Source organism: Micropterus salmoides, unplaced genomic scaffold (assembly GCF_014851395.1).
Source record: "Micropterus salmoides isolate LMB-PRFRI ecotype aquatic unplaced genomic scaffold, ASM1485139v1 Ms_hic_scaffold_22, whole genome shotgun sequence".
Taxonomy (NCBI): Eukaryota; Metazoa; Chordata; class Actinopteri; order Centrarchiformes; family Centrarchidae; genus Micropterus; species Micropterus salmoides.
Genome location: NW_024041373.1, coordinates 22,109,889 through 22,136,280, shown reverse-complemented (window position 1 = coordinate 22,136,280; position 26,392 = coordinate 22,109,889). Strand labels below are relative to the sequence as shown.

Genomic DNA, 26,392 nt, shown 5'->3' with positions numbered 1-26,392 from the left:
TGATAAGTAGCAAATAGCAATAAATCAGTTATCAGAAATTGTTGTCAATAATTTTTTCTTCATTAGCTAACGGATTCATTTACTAGCCTTATTGTTTCAGTTCTAGTGTTGAGTCTACCTTGGGATTTAGAGAAGACTTATACATCCTGTACACTAAGCCAGTGATGTACAGCACATACATTATGGTTGAGATTTATTTATACTTTCTAACATTTAGCACTTGCACTTGGGCCACGTAAAAGTCATTTGCTGGTGTTGGCGGACAGAGTACATTTCAGTATAAAGAAAGAATATCCCAATTGGAAGTCACTCAAATTAGATGGGGAAGAGAAGGAAGGGGGGTTAAAACAAGGACACCAGAGGGGAGAATTGAAAGCAAGGGGAGGAGGTCATATTGTGCAAGTGCTTGTGCTTATGTATGTGTGACTGAGTGTGTTAGGTCACAGGCCCGTGTCTCTCATCACGTCCTGACTGGGCTCTCTGGGGTGCCTGGAGTTCTACACCTCCCGCTCTCAGATCATGTGACTAGGTCAACAAATGATAATATAACCGGGTAAATAAACTCTGGTTGCTGACAGATATGAGATGGGACATCACTTTGACCTGCGTGTCAGCTCACGCGAACACACACACACACACACACATGTACACACCGGACTCCCTATCCCTTTTCAGAGTCTACGTGTGTGTATGTTTGCATTCGTGTATATACATTTGTTTTGTGTGGAAGAATGAGTGTGAGAAAAGTGAACTCCTGCATATGTGTGCTTTCTAGCAAGTTCTTTTGTGTGATTCATGGCATTCTGAGCTTTCTGAAGGTTTATTGCCATTAGACCCAAAAAGCATAGGGCAGATGTAACTCTAGACAGCTGGCACAGCATGCTCCCTCTTTCTCCCTCCCTCTGCTGACCCAGTGAGTGACAGCTCTGAGAGAGAGGAGGAAATGAGCTGAGGGCTAAAAAAGTGAGGCCCATTAAAATCACATTGGACATAACTATTGGTGTGGGAACACTGTTTTCACTACAGCACCACTAGCTGACAGGTTTTTCTGGATACTGACTTTGAATGGAGAGACAATGCTATTAGGATTAGGACAATGCTATGTGTATTAGTGCTTACCAGTAGTACAAAACATTTAAAAGGCGACTGATAATCTTCAGGATTTAAGAATAATTGTATTTATAGTTCAGAACACTTACATGGACAAACACATTAGGAGTATAGTATCCTGTATAATTAGATACTTAGTGGGTGTGGCCTTTGGACAGCTCCTTCATCTGTCAATAAGCCCTTGATGTTGCTGTGCTCTGTTGACAGCTGGGTAATTCCCAGGGGTGTGTAACTAACTGCTACTGGAAAGTACACACAGATATACACACTGCTGTGTAAGAAAACATTGCCCACAAGCCGGATATTAAAGAAACTGTCACTCTTCCCCACACCTCTTTTAACCTTTCTCCTTCTGTCATTCCATCTTTTTGCTACAATTTTCCAGCTTTTGTCCCAATGACTCCCCTTCCTCTGCTTTTTAAGCTTATTAGAACCATGTATCAGTTGAGCCCGAAAATAGTATTGATATTTGAGGGTTTAAAAAACCTGATAAAAATAAATCAACAAAAGAACATCTCTTTGGCATTTCTGAGCTGCCGGTCAGCATGTTAATCGGCATCGGCCGACACCTACACTCACAAGGCCGATATACAAAATATGTCTGTGGACACAACTGCAGCAGCCTTGTCAGTGTTGCTGCTATGGAACGATGTTAGTGCTCCCCATCATGAGTTTTAGGAAGGTGGTGAAAAAGTTAGTTTTAAGCCCTAAATCTTCTTTTTAAAGAGGTGGTATTATGCTAATTTTCATGTTAAAAATTATATTTAGGGGTTGTACCAGAACAGGTTTACATGGTTTAATTTTCTAAAAACACCATATTTTTCTCATACTGCACATTGCTGCAGCTCCTCTTTTCACCCTGAGCTGTACACTCTGCTCTTGAGCTACAGAGTGATGCATCTTACTTGTACAAAATCATTGTTGGGAGTTGCACATGCGCAGTTCCCAGGTAAGGACTACTAGCCAATCAGAAGCAGAGAAGGGCGGGTCGTAACAAACAAGGTAGTGTGATCCAAATCAAAGCCGTTTCAGGCGACCGTAACCTAGCAGATGGTATAAGTTACTCACAAGTCCACAACCATACAACATCATTGTTCCACATCTTACCATAAACCACTACAAAAATCACCATATTTCAACTCGATTTTACATAAAAATTGGCCAAACAATTTGAACGTTTGCTCAGTAGCTTTCACATCAGGTGTAACGTTAGCATTATAGCTATAACTTTATCTGTGTTAGCCAGCGTTTACAACAACTCCGCATTTGAACAGTCTGTGAAGTTACATTTACATTACATTTATTTTAAATATAATTCACAACCAATAAAGCGTACTTACAGGTTGTGATTGTGAATTTCCAGGCCCAAACAGAGTCGGAGTTGCATCGTCTTTTAGGACTAAACGTTGAACTGTTGCCGGTGTTCTAACGATCTATGCTGCCTTGCCGAAAAATGCTACCATAGCGCAAATCGATAGACTCGACTCTACTCGGCCCTGCTCCGTTTTCCATTGCAGTTAGTACCCAGAGATAGTACATAGCTTGTCGCCATAGCGACGCCACACACAACTGCCGTGACGTAATGTTTAATGTGACACACACACCAGTGATCCACACAGCATTATCTTTTTTAAGTTAAAACGTTTCAACATTCCTCAGAATGTGAAGACAGATAAGCGGTTTGAAAACCTTCCAGCTATGTTTTGTCTGTGTGACGGTGGGAGCAGAGGGCTCTGTGAGTGGGCGGCTGGCCGGCCTCACACGCTCCTCCCGCGGGTTGGCACAGGGAGCTCCTCAACTCACTTCTCGTAAAACTGTCAATATTCGAAATCTACACTGCTGATTTCTCACCTCAAAACTTCTCAGAAGTAGATTTAGTGATGAAATTCCTTATGAAAACTGTAAACTTTCTGTTGCCGGCCTCTGTCTGGTGCAGCAATGATGATGCAGTGAATAGTGAATATTCTCTGACCAATCAGCAGTCTGTTGTGTTTTTACATTACATTTTAGTATCCCTCAGCTCGCTTGGAACCTCGATGGAGGTGAGGTGATGCAAGAAAAAGTACCTGGAAAAAGGTACAGGTGCAACATTTCTACAATGGAAAACCAAATAAAGGCGAGTTGAGCCAAAGGGCCTCCGCTCAGACCAGCTTGGTTTGGGGGCGTACCTGACCCCGCTAGCCGCTTGGCAAGCTTTAAGACACGTTTTCATTGTGTCACAAGTAAAGGAAGTGAAGTACTGGACTACAAACGAGCTGTTTTCAAGCGGTTCGGAGCAGAGCTTTCTGTGGGAGATGGGAACTCCATTTGGGCTGGACTTTGGGCTTTTTCACTTTGCAAACCTGTTACAGGCACAAAAAAGATCAATAAAGGAGAGGGGAAAAGCCAAAAAGCATAATACCACCTCTTTAAATATATATCATTAAACTGTGGAGAATAATGCAATTTGAATGTCGTCACTTCTGACAAGTTGTACCCCACTCTGAAACACCAGTCACATTCTGAAATCTATGGCAGAACCAATGTATTTTCTGTTTTATTCATTATTAAATATCTCTCTAATAAAGACAGGAATTTCTGTGTGTCTGTTTGTATTTCGATTATGTCAGGAACCGTTCATCCAATCAACTTCAAATGTGGCGGGTGTGGTGCTGTGGACCCAAGAGAGTGCATTGTCGTCTTTGTTACAATTTGAACACGCAACACGTTCAAAATTAATTATTAATTAATATTAGTAAATATACTAGAGAACAGCGCAGAGCGGAGCTCCGATGTGGTAGTTAATTGTTGAAATGGTCATCACACAGGTTTAATATAGGCTGTGTTAAGAACAAATGTGGTGAAATGGGGTTGTAAGTGCTGAATATCTTGCAGTATCTCCGCCATTGTTGTGTTGTTTCAGTGTTTATTAATGCTGTAGGTCAGGGGTTGACAAATATGTTTGAGTGGCCAGTTAGCTCAATCATTAGTACATAGGCTTTTCATCGGAGGGTTGTTCGCTCCCAGCTTGTGCAATTTCTTTTCCCTCTTCAACAAATTTACTATGAAGAGACTGTTTCAAATGCTCCCAATAAAGCATGTGCTTAAGTGTGTGTGTCCCAGCGGTTGGTCCACATCCATCAACCTATGGTTGCTTATTTTCATATGCCCATCATCTCCAGGCAGAAGAAATCCCCAGCTTCTCATTCAGGGGAATCCAATCTCACATTTCCTGACTGCTTTTTTTAAGATTGTGTCAAGCACACCAAAGACTCATTTAAATGTCTTTCAGGACCTTTTCAAAGTAACAGCTCTCAATTCAACTAGAAATACAGCAGTGCTTTGAAACACACTATTTATTTATTTATGTATTTGTTATTTTGGCCTGCGGACCGCCTATTGCTTACCACTGCTGAAACCAATGTGAGATCCAGATTTTGAACAAAAACCACTGTGAGGCGTCACGTCGGCACTCCACTAGTATTAGAAATTAATATTTATGAATAATAACAAATCTATTATTTCTTTCCTGCCCGCTCTCCTTGACTTTTTTTTCCTGTCCTGTCCCTGTCCCGTGATGGAAAGTAAAATTGACTCCATCCCGGGGGAATCCCACAGGAATCCCTAAAAAAATATTAGAGTCTTAATTTGCATAGACATTGGATTTCAACAATCCATATTGGTCGACCACTAGCCGATAAAAATATATTTGCCATAGATCAACCTTTCAAAAAGGGCTCTATGTCTTATTGACACTTGATACCCCTGTCACTGTAGGAAAACATGTCATTAGAAGAAGTTAAATTAAGTTTTTATTCAAATGTTATTTTTGTATTCTCTAAGTTGGAGGGCTTTCCGATCAACAGTACTGCTTCTTTTGAGCCGGCCAGGTCAGTAGAAAAACTGCATCTCGTTTGCATTAACAAAAAATTCCGTCGTCTAAATTTGAAGTTTTCACCTTCAGCTACTGTAAGTTATGTCACTTTTTGCACGAAGGTCGATGTGCTCATAGTGCTTTGTGTGTGTACAGCCGTGCAAATGTGTATGTGTGCACTGAGCATGCAATTTTTCACTCTTGAATGGTAGTGCCTACAGGGGAGACAGGAGTAGACAGAGGTGAGAGAAGGAAGGAGAGTGAGAAATGGGGGTTTGACAGTGATTGATAGTTCTTGCCTCGGTGTTTTGAGCCGTGGGAAAAACAAAACGGTCTTATAAAGATTTGATCAGTGGCAGAAACTGCCAAACATTATCTGCTACTATTTAAATTATATCCCATAGGTCTGTCACAGCATGTGTCTGTGTGTTTGTGTGTTGAGTTAGGTTGAGAGATGAGTCAAGCTTGTATCTTTTCTTGTATAATGGATTTAAACATGCTCATGCAAATTCTCTACTTATTCCACATTTACTGGCTGTTATCTCGCTGTGCCGTTTACATCGATTGATTAAGGATGTTTTTGTTTCAGTGGTTTGTAAGTAAGTAAATCTTTATAGGTGCCATCTAATACCAAGGTGGATGTGCACACACTTTATATAAAAGGATATTAAACCAGTGGTTGAAAGATAAAACACACAAATATTAGAAAACAAACTTAAAGTGTAAAATAAGATCAATCCTATTATAAGCAGAGTAGTACTATGAAAAGGAAGTAAATGTGTGTTTTTGAATGTTTTAGTTATTCCATAACTTCTGAGCCACAAAATAAATGCATAAATTGCCTCAACCTCTTTCCCTTTAATGTAGCGGAATATTTGATAATACATTTGCCCAAAATGATCCATACTGGCTCAAGTCAGTGTGTAATTTGGACTTCCTGTGCCTGTCTTGAAACTTACTCTGTTTTGATTTTCTCATTCGCTCTGTTTTGCAGTCCCTCAGGTAAAGTGTGTGTGTGTGTGTGTGTGAGATTGTTTTGCAGGAAGTTGAGAAATAGGCATTAATGAAAGGTGCTGGTAAAACATAAAACCATCTCCTTGCTGTCATATCACTTTCAGCTGCTGATTTATGACTGGTATTTAACCATGCACTTTTTCACACAGGGACACACATACACAGACTCTAAGTTAAGCCTACGTGCCTGGAAATAATATACAATATGTTCGAGAGGGCGTTCTCACAGGCTGTCAGTGAAGAGTGCACGACTTGCAGATTACCTCCAACACCTTGTTAGTTTGTACATAATATATAATTTTTTACACTTCAGGAGTCACAAAAATAAAAGTTACTTAGTGTTTCTCAGGACATATGCAGCTTCTAGTCTTTCCTCTCATTAAAGTGGCGAGAGGACTGTAGCTATACATATAGGGTTATCAGGGTTAAAGGGGCTCAGATGCCCCTCTGACTCTGCCTCTAGATATAAGACTGACGGAAAAAAACAGTAACTAAAATCAACCCAATAGAGAGCCTAAGTCTGTCCCTTTCCGGTCCACCACCATGGAACCTTATTTAGGAAAAAATATGTACTGTAGTCAATGGCAAGAGATTGTACACTGAATTACACATATGATGTTTGTCAATTTAAAATATACATTTGAAAGTCAAGAAAGTCGCAGTTTGTTGGGAAACTGTTGCGTTTTAAGACTGTAAAAATATATAATTACGAAGACCATAAACCCAAAAGTCGCATATGTGACATAACCTTTTCTCTCAATGATTGAAGCTAACGTTACTGAAGCGAATGTCAAATAACTTGCATGAGAAGATGAAGTGATGAGAGGACCAAGAGCCATTGGTTAAATACATCAGGTGAGATACATTTCTGCGTGGAACATAGCTATTTTACCTTGCTAGTAGCAACCAAGCAGTGAATGTTAACTAGCATTACACATGCTGGTGACGTATGTAGTGCAAGACAAAAGATGTAGTTCATTGAAAGGTTTCACACAAAACTAGATGTTACTTGACTTATTTACGACAAACTGCGACTTTCTTGATGGACAAAATTATTTTTTTTAAATGACAAACGTGTATTTATGGCACAATTAAAATGGGATCAAAAAACAAGCTCTAAGCTAATAATCCCTCGCCATTGACTATTGTACATATTTTTTCCGAAATGAGGTCCAATGGGGCGGAAGCAGAGCAAGAGACTTAGGCACTCTATTGCTTGTTAAATCATGGGTAAGGACTCTTATTGGCTGGGGGTCCTCACATTAAAAAGAATAGAAACATGGACAGGAGAATAAGCTTCTCATGTCCCCCACTGAATGCTATAAAGAGAGGCCAAATGCCATTTGATCCTGCAGTTTGTAATCATCTTACAGTTATCCTTCCAACATTTACTGCCCTCGGGCTCTTGGTGTACATGCAGCCATTCTGGCTCCAGCTTGGTTCCGGTTGCCAAGCTCTTAGTGGCATCATTCATAAATGGCATTTCAGTCTGCTGTCAGTCTGAAGACCTCCACCGTCACTGTGAGTCAACACCTCAACTCACAGCAGTTACTTCGCCTCCCCTTTTCCTGTCTAGCTTTCTGGTTCTCTATGTTTATAATTTGCTGATTTTAATGATGTTATTTTGTAAGGAAACCTGTCTGTGTGTTTCTTTATCAGAGAAAAGGACATTGTTTTTCAGGTGCTCAGTAAAATAACTCAAAAAGCTTGTTTCTAGTTTCTTTGTCCCCTGCTCTGTTTCTCACCACTCGCTCTTTCTCTATCTCTCTATGATTGACACTCAGCAGCATTTAAGTACTCGAGGTGCAGACAGAAGTACTTTGTTCTTGTGTATTGGTTGGCTGCCTTCAGTTGGTTTCCGGCCAATCCAAACATGACCTTCACACATAGGGATCCAGTCCATTGGCTCTAGATGGTTTTTGAGGTTTGATGGTCTGAACACTGGGACCAAGGAATGAGGGAGTGGAGGTGGATTTAAAAATGGATGGTAGTATGTTCTGAGTGGATGGAATTAGAGTTTGTAAAGGTGTGCTTGTAAGATAGCAATATGTGCTTGTGTCCTTCTGTAAAAATTTAATAATAGTATTTGTCGGGAAAATATTCTAATAATAAAAGTCTTCTGGCATTGTGATCTTTTCTTGCGAAAACCTTTCTTGATAGTTTCTCTCAATCTCTCCATCTCTGTGCCCCCACATGACCCCTCCATCCTTATTTATAAATCCAGATAGTAAGGACAGGTCAGGGTGAAGTAGACCGAGTGAACCACAGAGTTAGAAAAGGCAGTGGGAGAAAAGTAAGATAGGAGATAAGACATTTGAGAGGAAGCCGTAATTTAAGAAGTGTAGAGGTGGAGTAGAGCTGAATGATAAATGTCCCCCAGTCATCTGAAAAAAATGAATGCTCTACACTAGGACTGCATAGTCATGACTAGGATGATCATTCTTATTTTTTGTACGTTGCATTTGTGATTTCCTGCGCCCACTAGCCAGTTTACCTCTAGATGATATTTGTGAACGCAAGAGAGGGGGAGAAACATGAGACACGAGAGATAGGACGACATGCTCCGTTGGTGTTAGTGCCACTGTTAACAGAGTAGAGCACCATGGGGGCTGTCTGGATGTCATGGCAGACACACACATACGGGATTGTGTGTATGTATGTGTAATAGACTAATAGAGCAGAACTTGCTCGAAGAGTTACTCTCTTCCACTCCAACTCTGGCGCATTAAATCACTACTGCTGGTGCCAGAGAGACGCTTCTCTAAATCTAGGTCTGTTGCTTTGTTTGATTGTCCTGGTTTTCTTCTTCATTTGAATTTCATGTTAATCTGAGTTTTTGACCTGGCCAGTTAATATCATCTATTCACATACAATAAACAATAAATGTAGGTTCTCGTTTTGAAATCTAGCCTTGGCCTCGGGTTGTGGTTGGCTGAGTGTGATTTTTAAGTCATATTTATTTTTTCCTTGAAGTGAGTTTTCACCATACATGCCAACGTGATTTTATGATACATAGCTGAGGTTTGCAATGTTTTGTTGTTGTTTTTTTTTGTAAATTAAAGTTAAAATTTTGCACTGTGTTTTGTTTCTGCCAAATGGACTGTGGTTCTGTATGTCACAGAATAAAGTCCTTGTCTTTTAGCAAATCATTATAGAATCATTAGCACGAACAAGCAGACCTTTATTTATACAGTAGAGCAGATTTCATGGAAAATACAGTGGGCCTATGCTTCACAGAAAACCAATACCTTTAAAACTGTGTATACATATTGTACTTTCAGACATAAATACATACTCTAAGGTTTATGAGTTTGTGCACAATTGAGCACAGGGGTGGGGGGTTTTAACCAATTAGTTGTATAAACTATTGTAAATATTTGTGTTGGGTAAACTTCGCTTAAATCATGCTATATAAACCTTGTTTCCAAATTGTCGCGGATAATGCTGTGACTTGCAACTGTGTCAATTGCCCTGGTGTTTAATGTGTGTGACCATGTTTGTTTTCCCCCATTACTTTACTTTTTAACTGGAATGAAATGGATACTTATTAAATTTAAGTTGCAGTTTCAGTTCAGTTTTTCCCACCCCTAATTTTGCACAGTTACGTACTGAGTGTGTTAGTAGCTCTGTGTTAGCTGTTATAATACCTTAGATCCTCTTGTGCTGCTCTCACCTTTGTAAGGTTTCAATAAGAATGTGAGAACACATTCACTGTGGTTTTACTGAAGGTTAAAACTCACTCTGCCTCGCATACCTCCACCTTTCTCGTGTGAAAACATTCTCTGGTGTGACATTACAGGTGATTTCCTCTCTGGCTATATCTGTCTTTATCCCTTCTCTTTCTATATCCACTTACCGGAAATTGTAAAACTTTCAGTACTAGTTTTTTGTTGTTTGGAAAATATTTTTATTGTCTACGAAATGCCTCTGGCTTTAGCGCCTCAGCATTCTTGCTAACAATCAGACTGCAGGTCTCACATGTATAATTACAAAGAAATTATATTTCCTTTATTTTTCACACAATAAAATGAATAACGTGTGTAGAATAAATAAAAGAACAAAGAATTTATGAAATTTTTTTTATTAAAATGAACAAGGTTTTAGTTGATATTTTATTTATTTATAGACATATATACCATACTTTATTTTTGTTATTATTTCATGTTCATTTCAAGTTTTACTTCCTAATTTCACTTTTCAGACTAACCAGTTTTATTTCACAATGTCACTATTTATTACAGTGTTGTCAGCAGGTACCGCCCCTTTACCTTTCAGCCAATCATGTAGCATGTTCTAGCTAACAGGTGCTAAATGGCTAAATCTGGTAGAAAGTGTTGGCTGATAGGTGAGAGGTTGATGATGACACCATCACTTTCATGAAAGTGACTTTAGGAAACAAAAAAGTTTCATGAAATAAAAGTGTTATTGGGAAAATGATATGAAAACAGACTTTTTAAAAGGGCATTTTTAAATAAATATTTTTAATATGAAATAATATGGTTTATAAGCTGTCCGTCTGTATTTATCATGATGTAATATATCAAAAACACAAAGGTTCATTTAAGATCTTTTTTATATGCACCTGTAACAACAGTTTCAGTGTCATTAGAGAGCAAGTGATTTCCCCTGTTATTAAAAGTTCACTGATAAAAAACAGAAACTTAGAATGCTTAATTGAAAATAGAATCTGCCTAAATCAAACATATGAAATGCATTATTTCAAAGATGAAATGTTGACACAGTGTCCTTCTACTTTATAACATCTCGTCTTGGCAGTGCGAAGATAAGGAAAATATTTTCAAGTTAATCATTCATGTCTGCTCATCCCATAACCATGATCATTGTTGACAGCTATTAAAGTGCAGGTAGACACTTTTTCAAGCTGGGAATGTCCTTCTAGGTGCTGCTTCCTTTTGGAGATAACTAACTTGGGCCTTGTATTGTGCCCCCTGTTGACTAAATAAAACCAAATCATTAGAAAACACCTTCTGAATAGTTCTGGAAGTTGTCCAAGTAATTGCGTTAATGATAAATGATTTTGTCAAATTATAATAAAGGATTTTATATGTGAGGATAGTTTAGTACTGGACCTGTTCAGTGACGTAGGTTAAAATCTTCTAGTTTCAAACTAGGGAATATTTCATAAATGGCCTAGCAAAACTTAGTAGTCAGTTTCTCCCGTAAATGTCTCTGTCTGTCTCCCTCTCCTTTCTCATCTGGCCTGCTGTCCTGTTACTGCTGACAGAGAAGGGTGCATTTACTAGCTGGTGTTATCGGTTTACAAGCCAGTGTTTGTTCAGTGCTTGATCATGTTACAGGACGACCCATGTTAGTCTCAGTCATGTTCACACACAAACACAACCTAACAGTAGTCTAGTTTAGACTGTCAGCTAATCCTCGAGCAGTTGCTGAGCCATCAGTCTCCAGCTGAACATCTTGGTTTTAGGCTCTATCCGCAGCCCAGGGTTTCTGTTTGTCTGGGGACGACTCCCAGATTTCATAGAATATCTTAAATCCTGTTTTGATATTTTATTTTGATCAAGTTTATTTATTTTTTTGTTTTTTATGTGAGCTAAACATTGTTTTGTTTTTTTAAATGTTGCTTATTGATACATTATCAGCCACTTTCCTTTATTTGCTTTGTTGGCTGTCTTGCACTGCTCCTTATTAGAAAAGACCTTCAGTTCTTTTGGACAATATCTCCTTACTAATGGTTGATTGGCTGGTGGTTGAGAAGTGTGAGGATATTTATGGACAGCAAGCTACACTAAGGAAACCACTGTGGGAAAGAGATTGTTGACAAGCCAAACTAAACATTCTCTCTGTCTTTTCCCTTCTGTGCTTCCGTATGTTTCTCTCTCCGCCTCTTACTTGCTGTACTACTTGTCAATCAATCATCTCTCTTGTGCTGCTGTTTATCTCTTTAAGGATGACATTTTAATAACCCCCTCAGGGAAATTGTCCCTCCCCTGATCAGATAGTAATATATAGCAAAAATGGAATTAGGGCTGAACGATTAATCGTTTTCAAATCGAAATTGCGATTTGAAGGAAGTCTAGCGATTAGCTAGTCATGAAGTGGTGATTAAAATGTAGGTTAATTATTCAGCGCATCTGACTGTTTTAAACAGTCATGCAGTTAAAAAGTCATTCCGTTTGTCATCCTTGTGTGACAGATCTGCTCGCCAATCACAAGCTCCATGCGCCTCCTTTTACGGTCCTACTCACCAATCAGAGCGGGCACAGGGCATGTACATTTTACAAACACAAACGAAACTACAGCAAAATGTGGGCAAGTGGCGCCAGCCGAACAGACAGAAGCTGCGGCTGAGCCGCGATTCTGTCCGGCATCAACTCACACTGAAGTGTGAGCTTTTAGCTGCACTAAGTTAACGTGTTGTTAATTTGTAATTTTGTGTTCTTCAACTACGGATAACAGCTCGCTGTGAGCCCGTTCCCCTCTCTGCAGGCCAACGTTACATATCCACATGGAGTATTTCAGAATAAGAGCATTTTGCCTGTCTGATTTTGCTGACTTGTTCAGATTTTGCTAATTTGTTCAGTTGTCCTTGATTTGTGTGCTTCTGCCATGGTTAAGTAGACTACGTAGTTAAATTGTTTATTTTTTGTCTGTTTTAAGTGTGTTTATTGTTGATGTACAATCGGGATTCTGCAAAGGGAGTTTTATTTTGAAAATCGACCGAATTCTCTGTGCCGTTCTGTGTCTGATTTCCTGCCTGGTTCATCTGCTCTGTGCTGCTTGATGTGGCTTCCGTCAAAAATAGACTGGCAGTGAATATTGAACTTTAGCAAACCTTCAATTTAAAGAAATTGTAAATCGAATTGTAATCACAATATCTCGCAGAAAAATCGCAATTAGATTTTTTCCCCCAAAGCCTTAAATGGAATATAACGGTGAACAAATATACAGAATGGGGATTATGTAAACACAATGAGATTATGTGAAGTCCATTATAAAGTCTGCAATAAAACATACTGGGTAGACAGGTTTGGATGAAAATATAATAGCGGCAAAACCTTTTAACATGAAAACTTTTTTGTGATTTTATCTCTAAAATATTATATAATATTTAATAATAATAATATTATATAAGTCCCAAACCACAAAAATTCATACAGAGTGTGTTCTTATCTGCAGCATGTCTGTGTGTGTTTAAGAACAGGGGGCACCCTTTTTGCCGAAAGCAGTTATTTAATGTTGTTTTCTCTGCTAATCCAATTTTCAGCCTGACATTGTGTGTGTGTGTGTGTGTGTGTGTGTGTTTGCTAAATGCGTGTTTCTAGCATGATGTGTCAGCAGGAGCTCTGAAGGCAGCACTGGACGGTGTTGTGCAGGAATGTGTGAGCTTCGTCGGGGTGGACATTAACATCTGCTCCGAGACTCTGATGAGGTAGACAACACATAAAGTACAAACACATACACAGACATATATGCAAATTATGAAACAGAGATAAAGTAGGGCTTAGACCTCTGACATACTTTCCCTTAGCAGTCACGGTAATGCTTCATTCTCACTCATGCGCAGGCACATGCTCGAAACACACACACGCACATATAGAAAAGTACACGTGTGTAAATAAAGTGGCAATTATAATAAAATACTATGCACAGAGACACGTATGTACTACAACATGTATAGTACATACACATGATTCAAAGGTACAGGAAGTGCACATTTTGATACACATACACTTGCAATGGATACAAACAGTATAAATGAGTTGGTGTTCGCTGCAGGGCAGGCATCAGGTCATCTGTTTACCTGTCTGCTCTGCAAGTGAGCTTTTTCCATTCCTGCCAGAAGTTACGCTACACACATTAAACACACACAGACGTGTTGATGACTGAGGTATTAGGTGGAGTGTTGACATTGCTGTGTGTTTTTAGTGTGACTGAGTCACTGTGGGCATTAACAGAGCAGACCTAATTGAGTTTCAAATCACGTCTTTTTTTGTAATTGCTCTGCCAAAACTGGACAAATATACTCACTAGATATTGGCTCATGTGTGTCTCTTGTGACTGTTGCCAGGTCACGGTCTGCACAATCTGCTATATTTGTTTGTACATTATAGAAATGTGATGTGGACAGTGTGTAAAGCAAATGCTAGTGTAGTTATACTGTAGATATCTTATTTTGAAACTAAACTGTGGTTTCTTCTCCTAGGCATGTAGCAGGCCTAAATGCGGGCAGGGCACGGAATATTGCAGAGTGGAGAGAGCAGAAGGGTCCCTTCATCAACAGGGAGCAACTCAAACTGGTCAAAGGCATGGGGCCCAAGACCTACCAGCAGTGTGCCGGCTTCATTAGAATCAACCCACAAACCAGGTACACACCGTACACACCCATATGCAAACTGTATGTACGGACACATAGACACACGGTGATTGTGTTTCACACTGCTTTCTTACCTATTTGTCATTAAATGGTCAGTTTACACATATTGCACATTTAGTGGTCTCTAACCTCTGTGGAATTTATTTGTGTTGAAAGCATAGATATCACAAGAGGTATGTGAGAAAATGTGTTTTTTATGGGGAACCGACCTTTTGATGCAAAGTTGTGTTTTTGATATGAAGGCTTTCTAAGACTTGGACTTCCTCCTAAATTTAAAATGGCTTTCTTTTTTTCAAAGCAGTGCCAAATCCTCACCTCACCCTGCACCAGCAGTGCCAGAGAAAGCAACAGCTAAGAAGGGCAAAGGAAAGACTTGTGTCAACATACCAACCTCATTTAATCCTCTGGACCAGACCTGTATCCACCCAGAGTCCTACCATGTGGCAGAGAGGTACAGTACACGCAAACACACACACACACACACACACACACACACACACACACACACTCTTACCTGCCAGCCTACCCCACTGGCCAAAGCATGTTTGGGCTAAGATGGAGTTGATTTTGACACCGTTTCATATGGGGCTGGTTATGGCGGTGGAGGAGTCTGATTTGATTTAAACAGACAAGGGATACAAGAGAGGAGGTTGGCTGTGTATGTCTGTGTAACTGTGTGTGTGTGTGTGTGTGCGCGCGTGCGTGCGTGACCTGGTGTGAGAAATGATTGCTAGCGCTGCTGATGCTGATATCAAAAGCACATTGAACATCTGCCAAAGACTTCTATGTCCTGTCCTGTGTGTGTGTGTGTGTGTGTGTGTGTGTGTGTGTGTGAGAGAGAGAGTTAAAGAGAGAGACAGAGGGAGGGCCCTCTCTCCTACAGCTGTAGTCACTCAACTGTGTTTAGTCTACATAGGTTCTGACACTAGTGGCTCTAAGCATCTCTCCCCTCATGTTGATGCACCTTTAATGGCCTCAGTGCATGTGTGTGGGCGGCTGTGTCTATGCGCCCATGTGTGAATATGGATTGATACCGCTTGTATGAAACAGCGTTTGTGCTTGTCTTTCCTACTTCAGCTAAGTGACCGTGTGTGTTTGTGGGTTTGTGTGTTCAGCATATAGGCCATTTTGTTATCACAGAGCTTATGTTTCATTGTCTGTTTAATTTTCTATTTTCTGGGCTATCTCTTTCTTATCCATCCGTTCAGCTCTCTCTCTCTCTTTCAGACAGTCTTTCTTTCTTAGTGGTGTTTTGTTGTAACAACTCAGATAGGTGCCTAAATGCTGCTGTTGTAATGGGGACCTAATAAACATCAGTCGTCATTACACAGACCTGGCTTCAAACTGTGTTTTTATGTTGTAGGCGTTGTCACACGTTTGTAGATGTGTTTCAATTTTAATTGTTCTATCAGTCGGGGCTGGAGTTAAACTGATTGATTTTATATTCCTCTGAATAAAAAATTACGTTCAACTATAAACATATTACTACATAACATATTTTGACTGCTGTATTAGTACATTAAATATCCTACCTTTAGCTAAATAGAATGTAGTATGTAGTAAAAAAACACCAGTCTACTGTGCATTCCTCTTTCATGCCTCTTGTCTTCTTTTCTCTCCATATTTGAATCTTTTTCCTGTTTCTCACCAGTCTACTTATCATTCTCTGCTTTTCTGTCTTTCCTGCCGTTCAGAATTCTTAACCCTCTGTTGGCAAATGTTGTTCGTTTGTTATGACTTATGACTGTGGTTTTTCCGTATGTCACATCCCTCTTTAAATGTTGACGATGATGGTCAGTGGGGTTGAGGTCTGATGACTGTGCAGGAAATGTCATGCGTTCATCAGCCCTCACCATTACAGTTGTAAAATAAGACTTTGATTCATCTTCCTTGGTGAGTTTTTTGTCATTCATAGAAAGTGATTGTTTAATAAGGACTTGCTGGACATTTTCCTTCTTACTTAATTGTTTTTTTTCAGTCAGCTTTATATTTTTAAAGTGAATATTATTTTGAAATTCTCTGAAAAACAAATTAGTATATAGGGAGAATTTTAATGACATTAAATGAAAAGTCTCAAATTGCGTAGAGCGTTAGATGTTAGGGCATCACTGAGCTGCCTCCCTTCTCATCTCACATCCTCACCTATAACCGATGAAAACAGGATGTATGGAGGGAGGATTGTGGAGGAATGCTGTTTTGTGTGTGTGTCCTTATGGTGTATAAGGAATATCATGTTCATCACATTAGTGCAACAGGATCCTCCATTACCGCTCACAGCCCACACATCACCCCTTTTTGTAACCATATACAACACACGTACACGCAAGAACGCAATTGCACAGACACAAATAGTCCACCTTTGTTTCAGAATTAATGGACTATGTAGACTTAAAAGCAAATATATCTCTGATATGTAATGGTGAAACATTTCTGTAAATAATATTAATATTCAGATGTAGAGGATCTACTTTATTAGAATATTTCACATCAAAATATCAAGGGAGCATATTGTTGTTACACAGTTGGGTCCATTCCATGAAATATATACTATTACTCCGATTTTAGACAGAGGGGGTCCACTCTAACGAATATTTCCCTGATATGTAACAGTCGGGGCCCAATATTTCTATAATACAAAACAGAGTGGGTTCTTGCTGTGGGCCTGGATAAAATCTATATCCTAGCCCACCCAAACCCACATTCACACCTACCCCCCCCCCCCCACACACACACACACACTTACACACTCACACACATTGTTGTGTGTGTGTGTGGGGGTAGTAATTATATGAGTATGAACCCAACAGTGGTAGAGGCCTCTGGACTCCTGGTACCTCTTAAATACTAACATACACCCTTGGAAAATGAGATGGGCAACACACACACACACACACACACACACTGTTTTCACTCTTTCAGACCTCTCATCTGCTCCCCCTCTTAAATATTTTTTGTCACTTATATGTTAAAGAGATGCTCTTAAATTTGGTCTCAAAACTGATCATGTGTAACTACTATCTTTGACCTTTGTGTTCATAAGTTTAGATGTGTAATGTTTGAATGGCTTTATGGTCTACTATATTGTGCTGTGCCTTAGCGTATTTGAACCGAAAAGCTACAGTAAGTTGATTAAAGCCGCAGTGGAAGTCCTAGTGGCATGAACAGCCTTTTCTAAATTTCCTGTAAGACGAAAAGTTTCTCTGAATATCTGTAAGGAATTATAAAATGAGAAATGTGATATACTTTTGCTGGTTGTACTTATACTAGTTGGGGAAAAATATTTCCTCCTGTGCTGCACTTCATACTCCAGTGAGTGTTGAAGATGAACACCCAACAAAATGTACCCAGCCACATTTAAAATGTATTGGGTAGAAGAGAGAGGAAGATGAATGACTTGCAGCACAGGTCCCAAGCTTGATTCGAACTATGAGAGCTATGTGGTATGCGTCTTAGACCACCAGGCCACCAAGACGCAAGTATTTCTTTTCCTGTAAAGAGATATATGGTTGGAAAGTTAAGAAGCCTTGGGAGACACAGGAGAGAAGATACTAGTGTTAGGCAGACATCCATTTTGTTCCAAAGGTGCTGTTTCCTAACCACTAAGCCGTTTCTGGCACATACTCTGCTTCTATTTTGTACCGATCTGGCTTGCTGGTGTTGAGGGATTGATTCCTCTTGTCTCTCTTGTTTGGAAGGTAGACGGTGACTTTGCTGGCAGGGGCCTCTTTACTCACAGCTGTCCCCATACATAGTTTGTACACAAGCCGTGTCCCGTTACATCCGCACTGTCCATACTACTGCCAAATGAGCATTTCTGAACAACATCGTGTATGCATCAACTTTGTGTGTATGGTCTTGTGTGTGCGTCCACCTGTTCTGTCCATCATGGGGCGAGGGACAGCTGCGTAGTCTGTTTGGCGTCAGGCTGTCAGTGAGCGACATCCATCACGGACGCTACCCAGCTGGTCCACACATGAACACATACATAGAGGCAAATGCATTCACATCTATCACCAGCTGCAGAAAGTGCCTACTGTAAATAATATATACAGTACACACAATACTCACACACATCCCACATGTTTCCATAACTCCTATTTACTACTCTGGCTCTCATGCCAGTTTGTTACTAAGTCTGTTTAGATTGTAGACTCGCTAATTAGTTTGGATTTATATCTCAGACTCAGTGAACTTTAAATGGTGCAACCTGATTGACTGTCTAGACATTTTGGAGGTGGGACATCCTGCTAGAATAAAGTGATAGAGGGAGATTTTTCCAGGCAGTTGACGGATGGACAAACAGTCCGACCTTAGCAAAGTGGAGGCAGTTTCATGAGACAAGGTGTCAGGGTGTTTACAGCCCACTGTGGCTTTCCCTGATTTAATAGGGAGTTAAATAAATGTGTGTATTTGTGCTTTTGAGAACAGAAAGTCTGCAGATCATGACTTTGAGTGTAATTACTCCCACAACACTCTTACCCTCCTTCTTTTTCCCCAGCTCCCTCTCACTTTACCTGCATGAGCATTGCCTCCTTCCTACTTCTTTGCTTTTCTCATCTTTTATTTTCTCTTTTTTTTTGACAATTCTTTTTTTTCCTCATTATTCTCCCAGTCTCTCGTCACTTTTCCCCCTCCTTCCGTCCCTTCTTCTTTTCCTTCCCTCTCTTCTTCTTTTCCTTCCCTCTTACTCCATCCCTCATAGCCCCAGTTCTCTCCTGCAGTCGGTGAAGGATTTGCTTTAGCCCAACTAGTACCACTCGCTATTAAAACCCATTTATGAACTCTTTGTTTCCTGCTGGTCACTTACATAACTAAACATACAAAATGTGAGTTGCTGTCAGTGTTATTTCATTTTAAAAGTTTAATTTGCACTATGTTTTACATATTTTTACAAACTTCACCCGTGCCCAGATTTCTGTCCCTCGTGGGTGGGAGTGCAGACCAGATCGGGAGTGGAGGCCTGCGACAGTGTGTGGAGAGCAAGGTTAGGACCAGCAGTGTCGAGGAACTGGCCAAGACAGTGGACACCACACCTGAGACCCTTAAGCTTATCATAGATGACCTCACCCGGCCCCCTGGGTTTGACATACGACAAAGTAAGACTCCTGCCCGCTCACAGTTGCTCTGAAATGCAGTATTAGCATCAGCATTTCTTTTGGTAAAACACATAATGTCAAGAATTTAATCTTGCACAAACACTGCAATAACGTCATGATTAAAATTGTGGAAGAGCACGAACACAAAAAACAAGAAAAAAGTGTATAGAAAAAATAATTCCAAGAGGAAGTAAATAATGCATATTCGTTAATGTAAACTCACAATTTACACAGATTTTTTAATGGTTTGATATTTCAGGTTGTGAGAGGGATTGAACAATGTTTACATACTTTTATGTTCATTACACATTATCCATTAAATAGGAATCAAATTGAGCAAAACCACAGTTAAACTTTTATTTCTAATTGTTTCCCCTAGGTTCTCTGTTATTACTACACATATTTCTGTGAAAGAAGTCACTGAACAGAAAAACTATCAGTGTTTTCAATGGTATAAAAATTTCATAGACAGCTCATATCTGCAACCTAGCAGTCGCAGTAACTTCTCTTGGTCTCTCATCTTTCCTTTATAATGTTCTTTATAGGTCCCGCCTGACTGATAAAAAGCTGAACTTGTATTTGTCCAGTTTTTTGACTGGTTTGCTAGTTAAAACATGCACTGAATTTTCTTGCGTTTATTATAATAGGCATATCTTTTCAGTGTAATTTGATAGGATCTGACAGTGCTGTGGCGTCCTCCCTGTAGCCCAACAGAACAAGAAGTATTCTCTGGATTGTTGGACAGATTAACTTTACAGACGCACACACACACACACATACACAAAGACCTCTGTTTTTCTCCTTAATGTCAAACTCTTGAGTTCAGTCACACATAAGCATTTCAATAAAATCATACACAGTCACAAACTTTTAGATTTTTCTGTAGCTCAATAGTGTTTTCTCAAGATGAATTTAAGCCACATCTCTCACTTTTCTTTTCTGTTTCTTGAAAAACATGAATGAAATATAAACGAAATTGGCTCATGTATTGTATATAAATCTAATATATGTTAGATTTAATAAGCTTATTCAGTAAAAGTAAAGTCCTGTTGCTTCAAATTCTGATTAAGGTTAAAACGCTGCTGTCTCTTTGTTATTTGGAGATTGTTATTAAGGCTGCAACTAATGATTTTTATTAGTGATTAATCTGTTGATTATTTTCTCAATTAATCGATTAGTTGTTAGCAGAGCCCGACTGATAGGGGTTTTTAGGGGGCCGATGCCGATATTAAAGTGAAAAAGAGCCGATTTATGAGCCGATATTTAGATTTAGAGAATGATTTGGATAGTACTACACTTAGAACAGGCCGATATTGAAAGCTGGTATGTATGTGGGCTATAAAACCTTTTCCTAAATGGATTATGTTAATAAAATAGATTACAGTGAACATGTAAACAATTGCAAATCAATAAATATTTGTTGCTGGAATGTACAACTTTTTCAGCTGTCTGTAAACAGAGAGAGAATAAGCATGTGTATTTCACCTTACACATAATCTGCCATAATTCCAATGTAGCATATTCACATGTAGTTCATACCTTTACCAGCACTCTTCTAACCAAAGCTACGAGAAACCATTTCTCATCATCTGTCTAAATCATGCCGTCTATGATAGAGTGAGCTGCTGTTGAATGCATCTAATAAAACATGACTCTCTACAACGAGAACCTGCAACTTTGAGATTTCATTTAACTAACGTTATAACTACAGCGTTACGGCTCTAACAGCGTTTCACATCTACAACGTCACAAAAAGAGCCTGAGCTACAGGAAGTCGTGTTATTTTCTTGTTATGTCTGTCAGCAGCGCAGCTTCCAACACCCAGCTACCGTAACATTAACCTGCTGTGAGCTGCTAGGAAAAATGGGGAGCAAGTAGCAAGTTAGCAAGTAATAAACGTGACAAAAGACTGACTCACCGCTAACACAGCCCTCAGCGTGTTTGTTTCTAATTGTCATATATCTGCCATTATATACAGCCGATGCCGATTAAATGCAATTAGCTCATATCGGCCGATAATATCGGCCAGCCGATAAATCGGTCGGGCTCTAGTTGTTTGTTCCAGAAAATTGTGAAAAATGTCGATCAGTGTTTCCCAAAGCCCAAGAGAATGTCCTCAAATTTCTTCTTTTGTCCACAACCTAAATATATTCATTTTACTGTCATGGAGGAGTAAAGAAACCAGAAAATATTCACATTTGAGAAGAAATCAGAGAATTTGGACATTATTTCTTTTAAAAAAAGTGATCAAAACGATTAATCGATTTTCAAAATAGTTTTTAAACTAATTTAAAAGTTAATTTAAAAGTTTACAACAACAAAAAGGCTCTTAAATTAATGCTTTTGAGTATATATAGTATTTTTGTTATTGATGTCTGATTTCCAGACTGGTCAGTTAAATCCAAAATCATTTCCGTACCTTATTATCTTTTTCATACAGTTCATGTGGAGAGTCAGGCCTGGATACCCAGTTAGTGCTGCCTAACTCTTCTTAAAATTGAGGAACGCAGCTTCAAGGTTCATTCTCAGGTTGGCCCTATTCGGTTGCAGCACACTACGCTTGGCCTCCTAGCCAGTGCTCAGCTGAGTAAACAGATGGGCCGAGGCTACCGCATGAAATCAGTGCTGTGGGGAGGATAATTGGACCGGACTATTTCCTGGGGTGCGAGCCTTCCTTGTTTGTTTTAATGCTACAGAAAGGAAAAAGATCTCTTATGAACGGGCTGAATGGAAAGTGAGTAATAGAATTCTGAGAAATGTGGAAGTATGCAGACAAGTATTGTATTGCTGCTCGAAATGTAATATGTTTGTCATCGCAGCCCCGCCCCTTGCTTTCCCCTCTTGCCGTCTCTCCTCCCAAACATTTGTGCTAGCTGTCACCTGAATGTGATTTTTGTCATAGATTTCTTTCATCTAGCCATCTCATCTTTGATATTCTCTCTTTTTTTGCCATTCCCAGATTTTAGGCAGGCGGACTTTAAGCGGGGCATTGTGTCGATGAGTGATCTGCGGGTGGGTGCGGTGCTGACAGGCCGGGTGGACAACACAACTCTGTTCGGGGCTTTTGTAGATATCGGTGTTGGCCGAGCGGGCCTGATACACAAGAGCAACATCACCCTGGACAAACTGCCTGTCAGCCAGCGCCGTCGCAGCCTGGCTTTGGGACCTGGGGAACGGGTGGAGGTCCGGGTCCTGAATGTGGACCCGCAGAGGGGACGGATTGGCCTGGATCTGATCAGGGTCCTGCAATAGAGTCACTTATTTCCTAAAATTCATATTCTGGTTGGACTTCTGACACAAAGCTACTGAGAGGCATGATGGTCACAGTGACTGTGGATGAGAACTTATATTGTTCTTATAAGCAGAACTGAACAGGGCAGCCTTGTTGAGTGTATTCATATGAATGACCTTTACTGTTGCTTTTGTCAGGCTTATCTTTAGCCTGTGTATATGGTTCCTGTGTATCATTAGTGGTACTTTGCTTGCGATTGAACACTAAACCTGACTGCCTAGGCAAAATGTCTTAAAATGTTTTATTCTCTCAACTTCCTGGCTAGCCATCTGCACACACTGCCATCTACAGATCATTAGAGGAGACTCTGATAGGGCGGTTTATTGAGACGGAATTCATAATTGTTTGCACTTCAGCAGTAACGCTGATAGCTACATATTTGAGCTGTAGTTGTTTATTTTCTATGAATATAATAATATATATTATATTATTCATATACTTCACATTAAACTCTTTAAGATATGTTTTATTTTGTACTGCTTTGAACAGTTTGTCAAAGACAGATCATTGTTATTCCAAGCAGACTTTGTTTACTGTTGTTGCGGACACTTGAACAAACTCACTGAAGGACTCAACTTGTAATCTTAAACAGATTTTACCTTGTTAAAAGACAGGCTTTATCTGCTGATGTGGTTCTGACATTAAAAGCATTTCCTGTGTACTTTGCATCCTTGATTTTCTCAAAATGAAGAATTAAGCAAGTTACACACTCAGCGGTGTGATCTGATTCATCAGAGAGGAGTGGCTTGGATGAGAATGGGAAAGAGGGAGGATGGCATGAAGCTGGGAGGAAAAGTAAGGTGGGACAAATTGAGGAGCAGATGTGTTAAGTGATGGAAAGAGGAAAGAAGACTCCAGTTAAATAACAAGTTTTCCTTCCAGACAACAGGAAAATGTGAAAAGATAGGAGAGTGGGCTGGAGGGGGGATGGGTGAAGAGAGGGAGGGGAGAAGGAGGAAGAGGGAGTGTTTCTATCTCCCAGACTGCAGTAAAGCCTGAAGGCTTTTTAGGCAAGGTCCCAGACACAATTATCCCAGGGCGCACACACAAACACACACTAATCAGCTGCTTCAAAATTAATCCCAGACTCCCCATCCACATTATCTAATTTGTTTGTTTTTATGAAACTGGAATAAATAAAAAAAAATACATAAAATATGGTTCTGAGTAAGCCCGAGGTCCCTTATGCTAAACCTTATACTGAATGCAGAATACCTAATCACTGTTAGTGCTGCTCCTTTACTAGCTCCCCTTTGGGGAACACACAAAATGTATTATAGACACACAAACACAAAGAGATGTTCGATCAAGATTAATCAGAAGTGGCAGTTTGCTTAGTGATGATCTGAGAAAACTACACAAACACAGACTAGTTTCTGTAGATACTATATTTCATTGTCTTTCTTTGCTCACTCATTTTTCAAAAGGAATTACATTTCCTAATGAGGGTGTCTTTTATTTGACGTTAACTCCTTTTGTCATTGTGTTGTCTATTGTTTTTTTTGTTTTTTATCTGATATACTATAGCTTGGCACTGTCTCTTGTTTAATGTTTCCAGTGTTTTTGTCGAACGAGTAGACATAGCTCCCCTCAGCATCAAATCTACTTTTCCTGCCTTTAATTTTCCTCCCTCTACTAAACGTGAGGACACAGATGGGACAGACAATCTGGCAGCCAGCTACTGCTGCTTGGAGTTTTTTTTTTTTTTGTCTAACACTGACCAGTAATGAGCCTGTGATAAGAAGAAGAGTGACCGCGGGAGTAGTTGTCTGTTATGCTCTGCTGCACTGGTTCACAGCTGTTATGAAGTGAGCTCAGGTGTGCCTTGAGGTTTTTGTGAAATGTGAAGAAAATTGATGGTAAGCAAGAAATTAAATGAATGTCACACTTTTTGCTCATGAAAACATCTTGGCTATATGTTGCTTCATAAGTCTTAGGCTAATAAAAATCAAGCTAACAAAGACAAATATCCCACATGGTCATGGAGGGCACTCTTTCAAAAGAGAATGGTTCTCACAGCTAGTAAATGCATCTTACTAAGCGAACATTGAGTAGAGAATAGCTTTCTCTGTTGATCTCTGATTTGTCAGACCACCTGTCAAACAAAACACAAGTAGAAGTATAAAGCACTGCAAACAACCCCTGCAGTGCTTATTACAACCAACAATACAAGTATGTGAGGCAAACACCGTACTGACGATTTTGATTTTGAAGTAAAAAGTTTTTCCTGAGATTGGTGTAAAGAGAAAAATCATAGGGGTAGTACTACTAAAAAGTTTTATTCCCTTGGTAACATAAATGTGCTCACCAAATTTCATGGCAATTATGAGACCGCTTGTCTAATGTGTGCAGTCTTGGCTGCTTATATTTTGTTGTTGTTTCTTTCCTTTTTTGATGGTCTTGTAAAGCACTTTGTGACCTTGAGCTGTGAAAGGTGCTATAATAAATAAACTTTACTTATTATTTACTTACATATATGAATACTGACCCAGATTTCGCAAAGGGAAAAAAAAATACTCAGATGCAGTCTGTGTTGCAATTATTGACTCTGTCACATGGCTGCTTCACTATCAGATACTAAACTTGAATGTTGAACGTACTGTTTGTGTCTATACTGTATATTGGTCTAAGTTTCTGCAGTTTTATCAAGTAAAAGCAAGTAAGAGTGATCTTGAGTGAGCATGACATTGTCTTTTTACATTCGATGACTCTACAGCTGAACTAGTAATAAGCAGCACAGTTAATTGGCTTGCTAAATTTAGAGTACCTGCTAATGTGAGGGAGTATTACACCTCTAGTCACAGTCTCCATTGCTCAGGCGCCTGTGCTGTGAACACTCCCTCGTGTTCTTTCCTGCGTGTTGTTCCATGGCTATGATTGCCACAGTGTGATTGCAATGGTTGGTGCTGGTTTCTCCTTCCAACAGAAAATAACTCAAGCTTAGTGGTGTGACCACTGACATCAATACACTCTCCCTTTGGCCACGGATGGAAGTTTTGTGAGAAAAAAAAAACTAGCCTCTGTGGTCTATACACATTTATACATATTACTTAAGATTGTACTCACTCATGTTGATTCACAGCAACTGGTGACAGTCTCAAATGGGCATTTCACTTTGCTGACACCTACCGTTTACCAAACATTCCTCCCTGTAACTTCCATGAACTGTGTCCTGCAGAACCGTAAGCTGCAACCAACTTGCTTTACCTGTTCAAAAACCTTGTCTGTGTTCTTTTGACACATATCCCAAAGTTTGGCAATGTAGAAATACATTTATATTTCAGAGTAATTATGTCTTTAGTTTAATCTTCAAGTTGGTTTACTTGTTTTTGCATTTTAAAGAAAGACAATAAAACTCTATAAAATGAGTATGTTTTACATTTTTTGGGTGACACATACTGAAAAATTCCAGCTAAGCAGCGAAAGACTTTGACTTTTGGCATCACTGCGGAAAAACAAGGGTAAAATGTATAGGCAGGAGTGTAGAGGAGAGATGGATGAATGGAGGTAGGAGAGAGAGGGATGGAATGAGACAGGAAATGAAAGGCTTTCTCCGGTTTCACTCCCCGTGACCTCATCAGTGTGATCATGGGTTTTATGAGCTTTCCCTCTCGACGCCCACACACCACCTCACACGTGCCAGGACACAGACACACTCATACACACTTCAG

General features: G+C 39.6%; 1 protein-coding gene across 2 annotated transcripts in view; it reads left to right on the top strand.

Annotated features, from left to right (window-relative positions):
- Nucleotides 1–23,386, top strand: part of srbd1 (S1 RNA binding domain 1) — a 55,182-nt gene extending 31,796 nt beyond the window's left edge. The window contains exons 17-21 of one of the 2 annotated variants that reach the window (XM_038737054.1): nucleotides 13,282–13,388; nucleotides 14,163–14,324; nucleotides 14,635–14,784; nucleotides 19,245–19,429; nucleotides 22,389–23,386. In XM_038737054.1, the coding sequence (XP_038592982.1) occupies nucleotides 13,282–13,388; nucleotides 14,163–14,324; nucleotides 14,635–14,784; nucleotides 19,245–19,429; nucleotides 22,389–22,681 (897 nt within the window). In that variant the 3' untranslated portion in view covers nucleotides 22,682–23,386. Of the gene's footprint in view, nucleotides 1–13,281; nucleotides 13,389–14,162; nucleotides 14,325–14,631; nucleotides 14,785–19,244; nucleotides 19,430–22,388 lie in introns of both variants that reach the window. The other variant, XM_038737053.1, reaches the window with a different exon arrangement.
- Nucleotides 23,387–26,392: the final 3,006 nt, after the last annotated feature.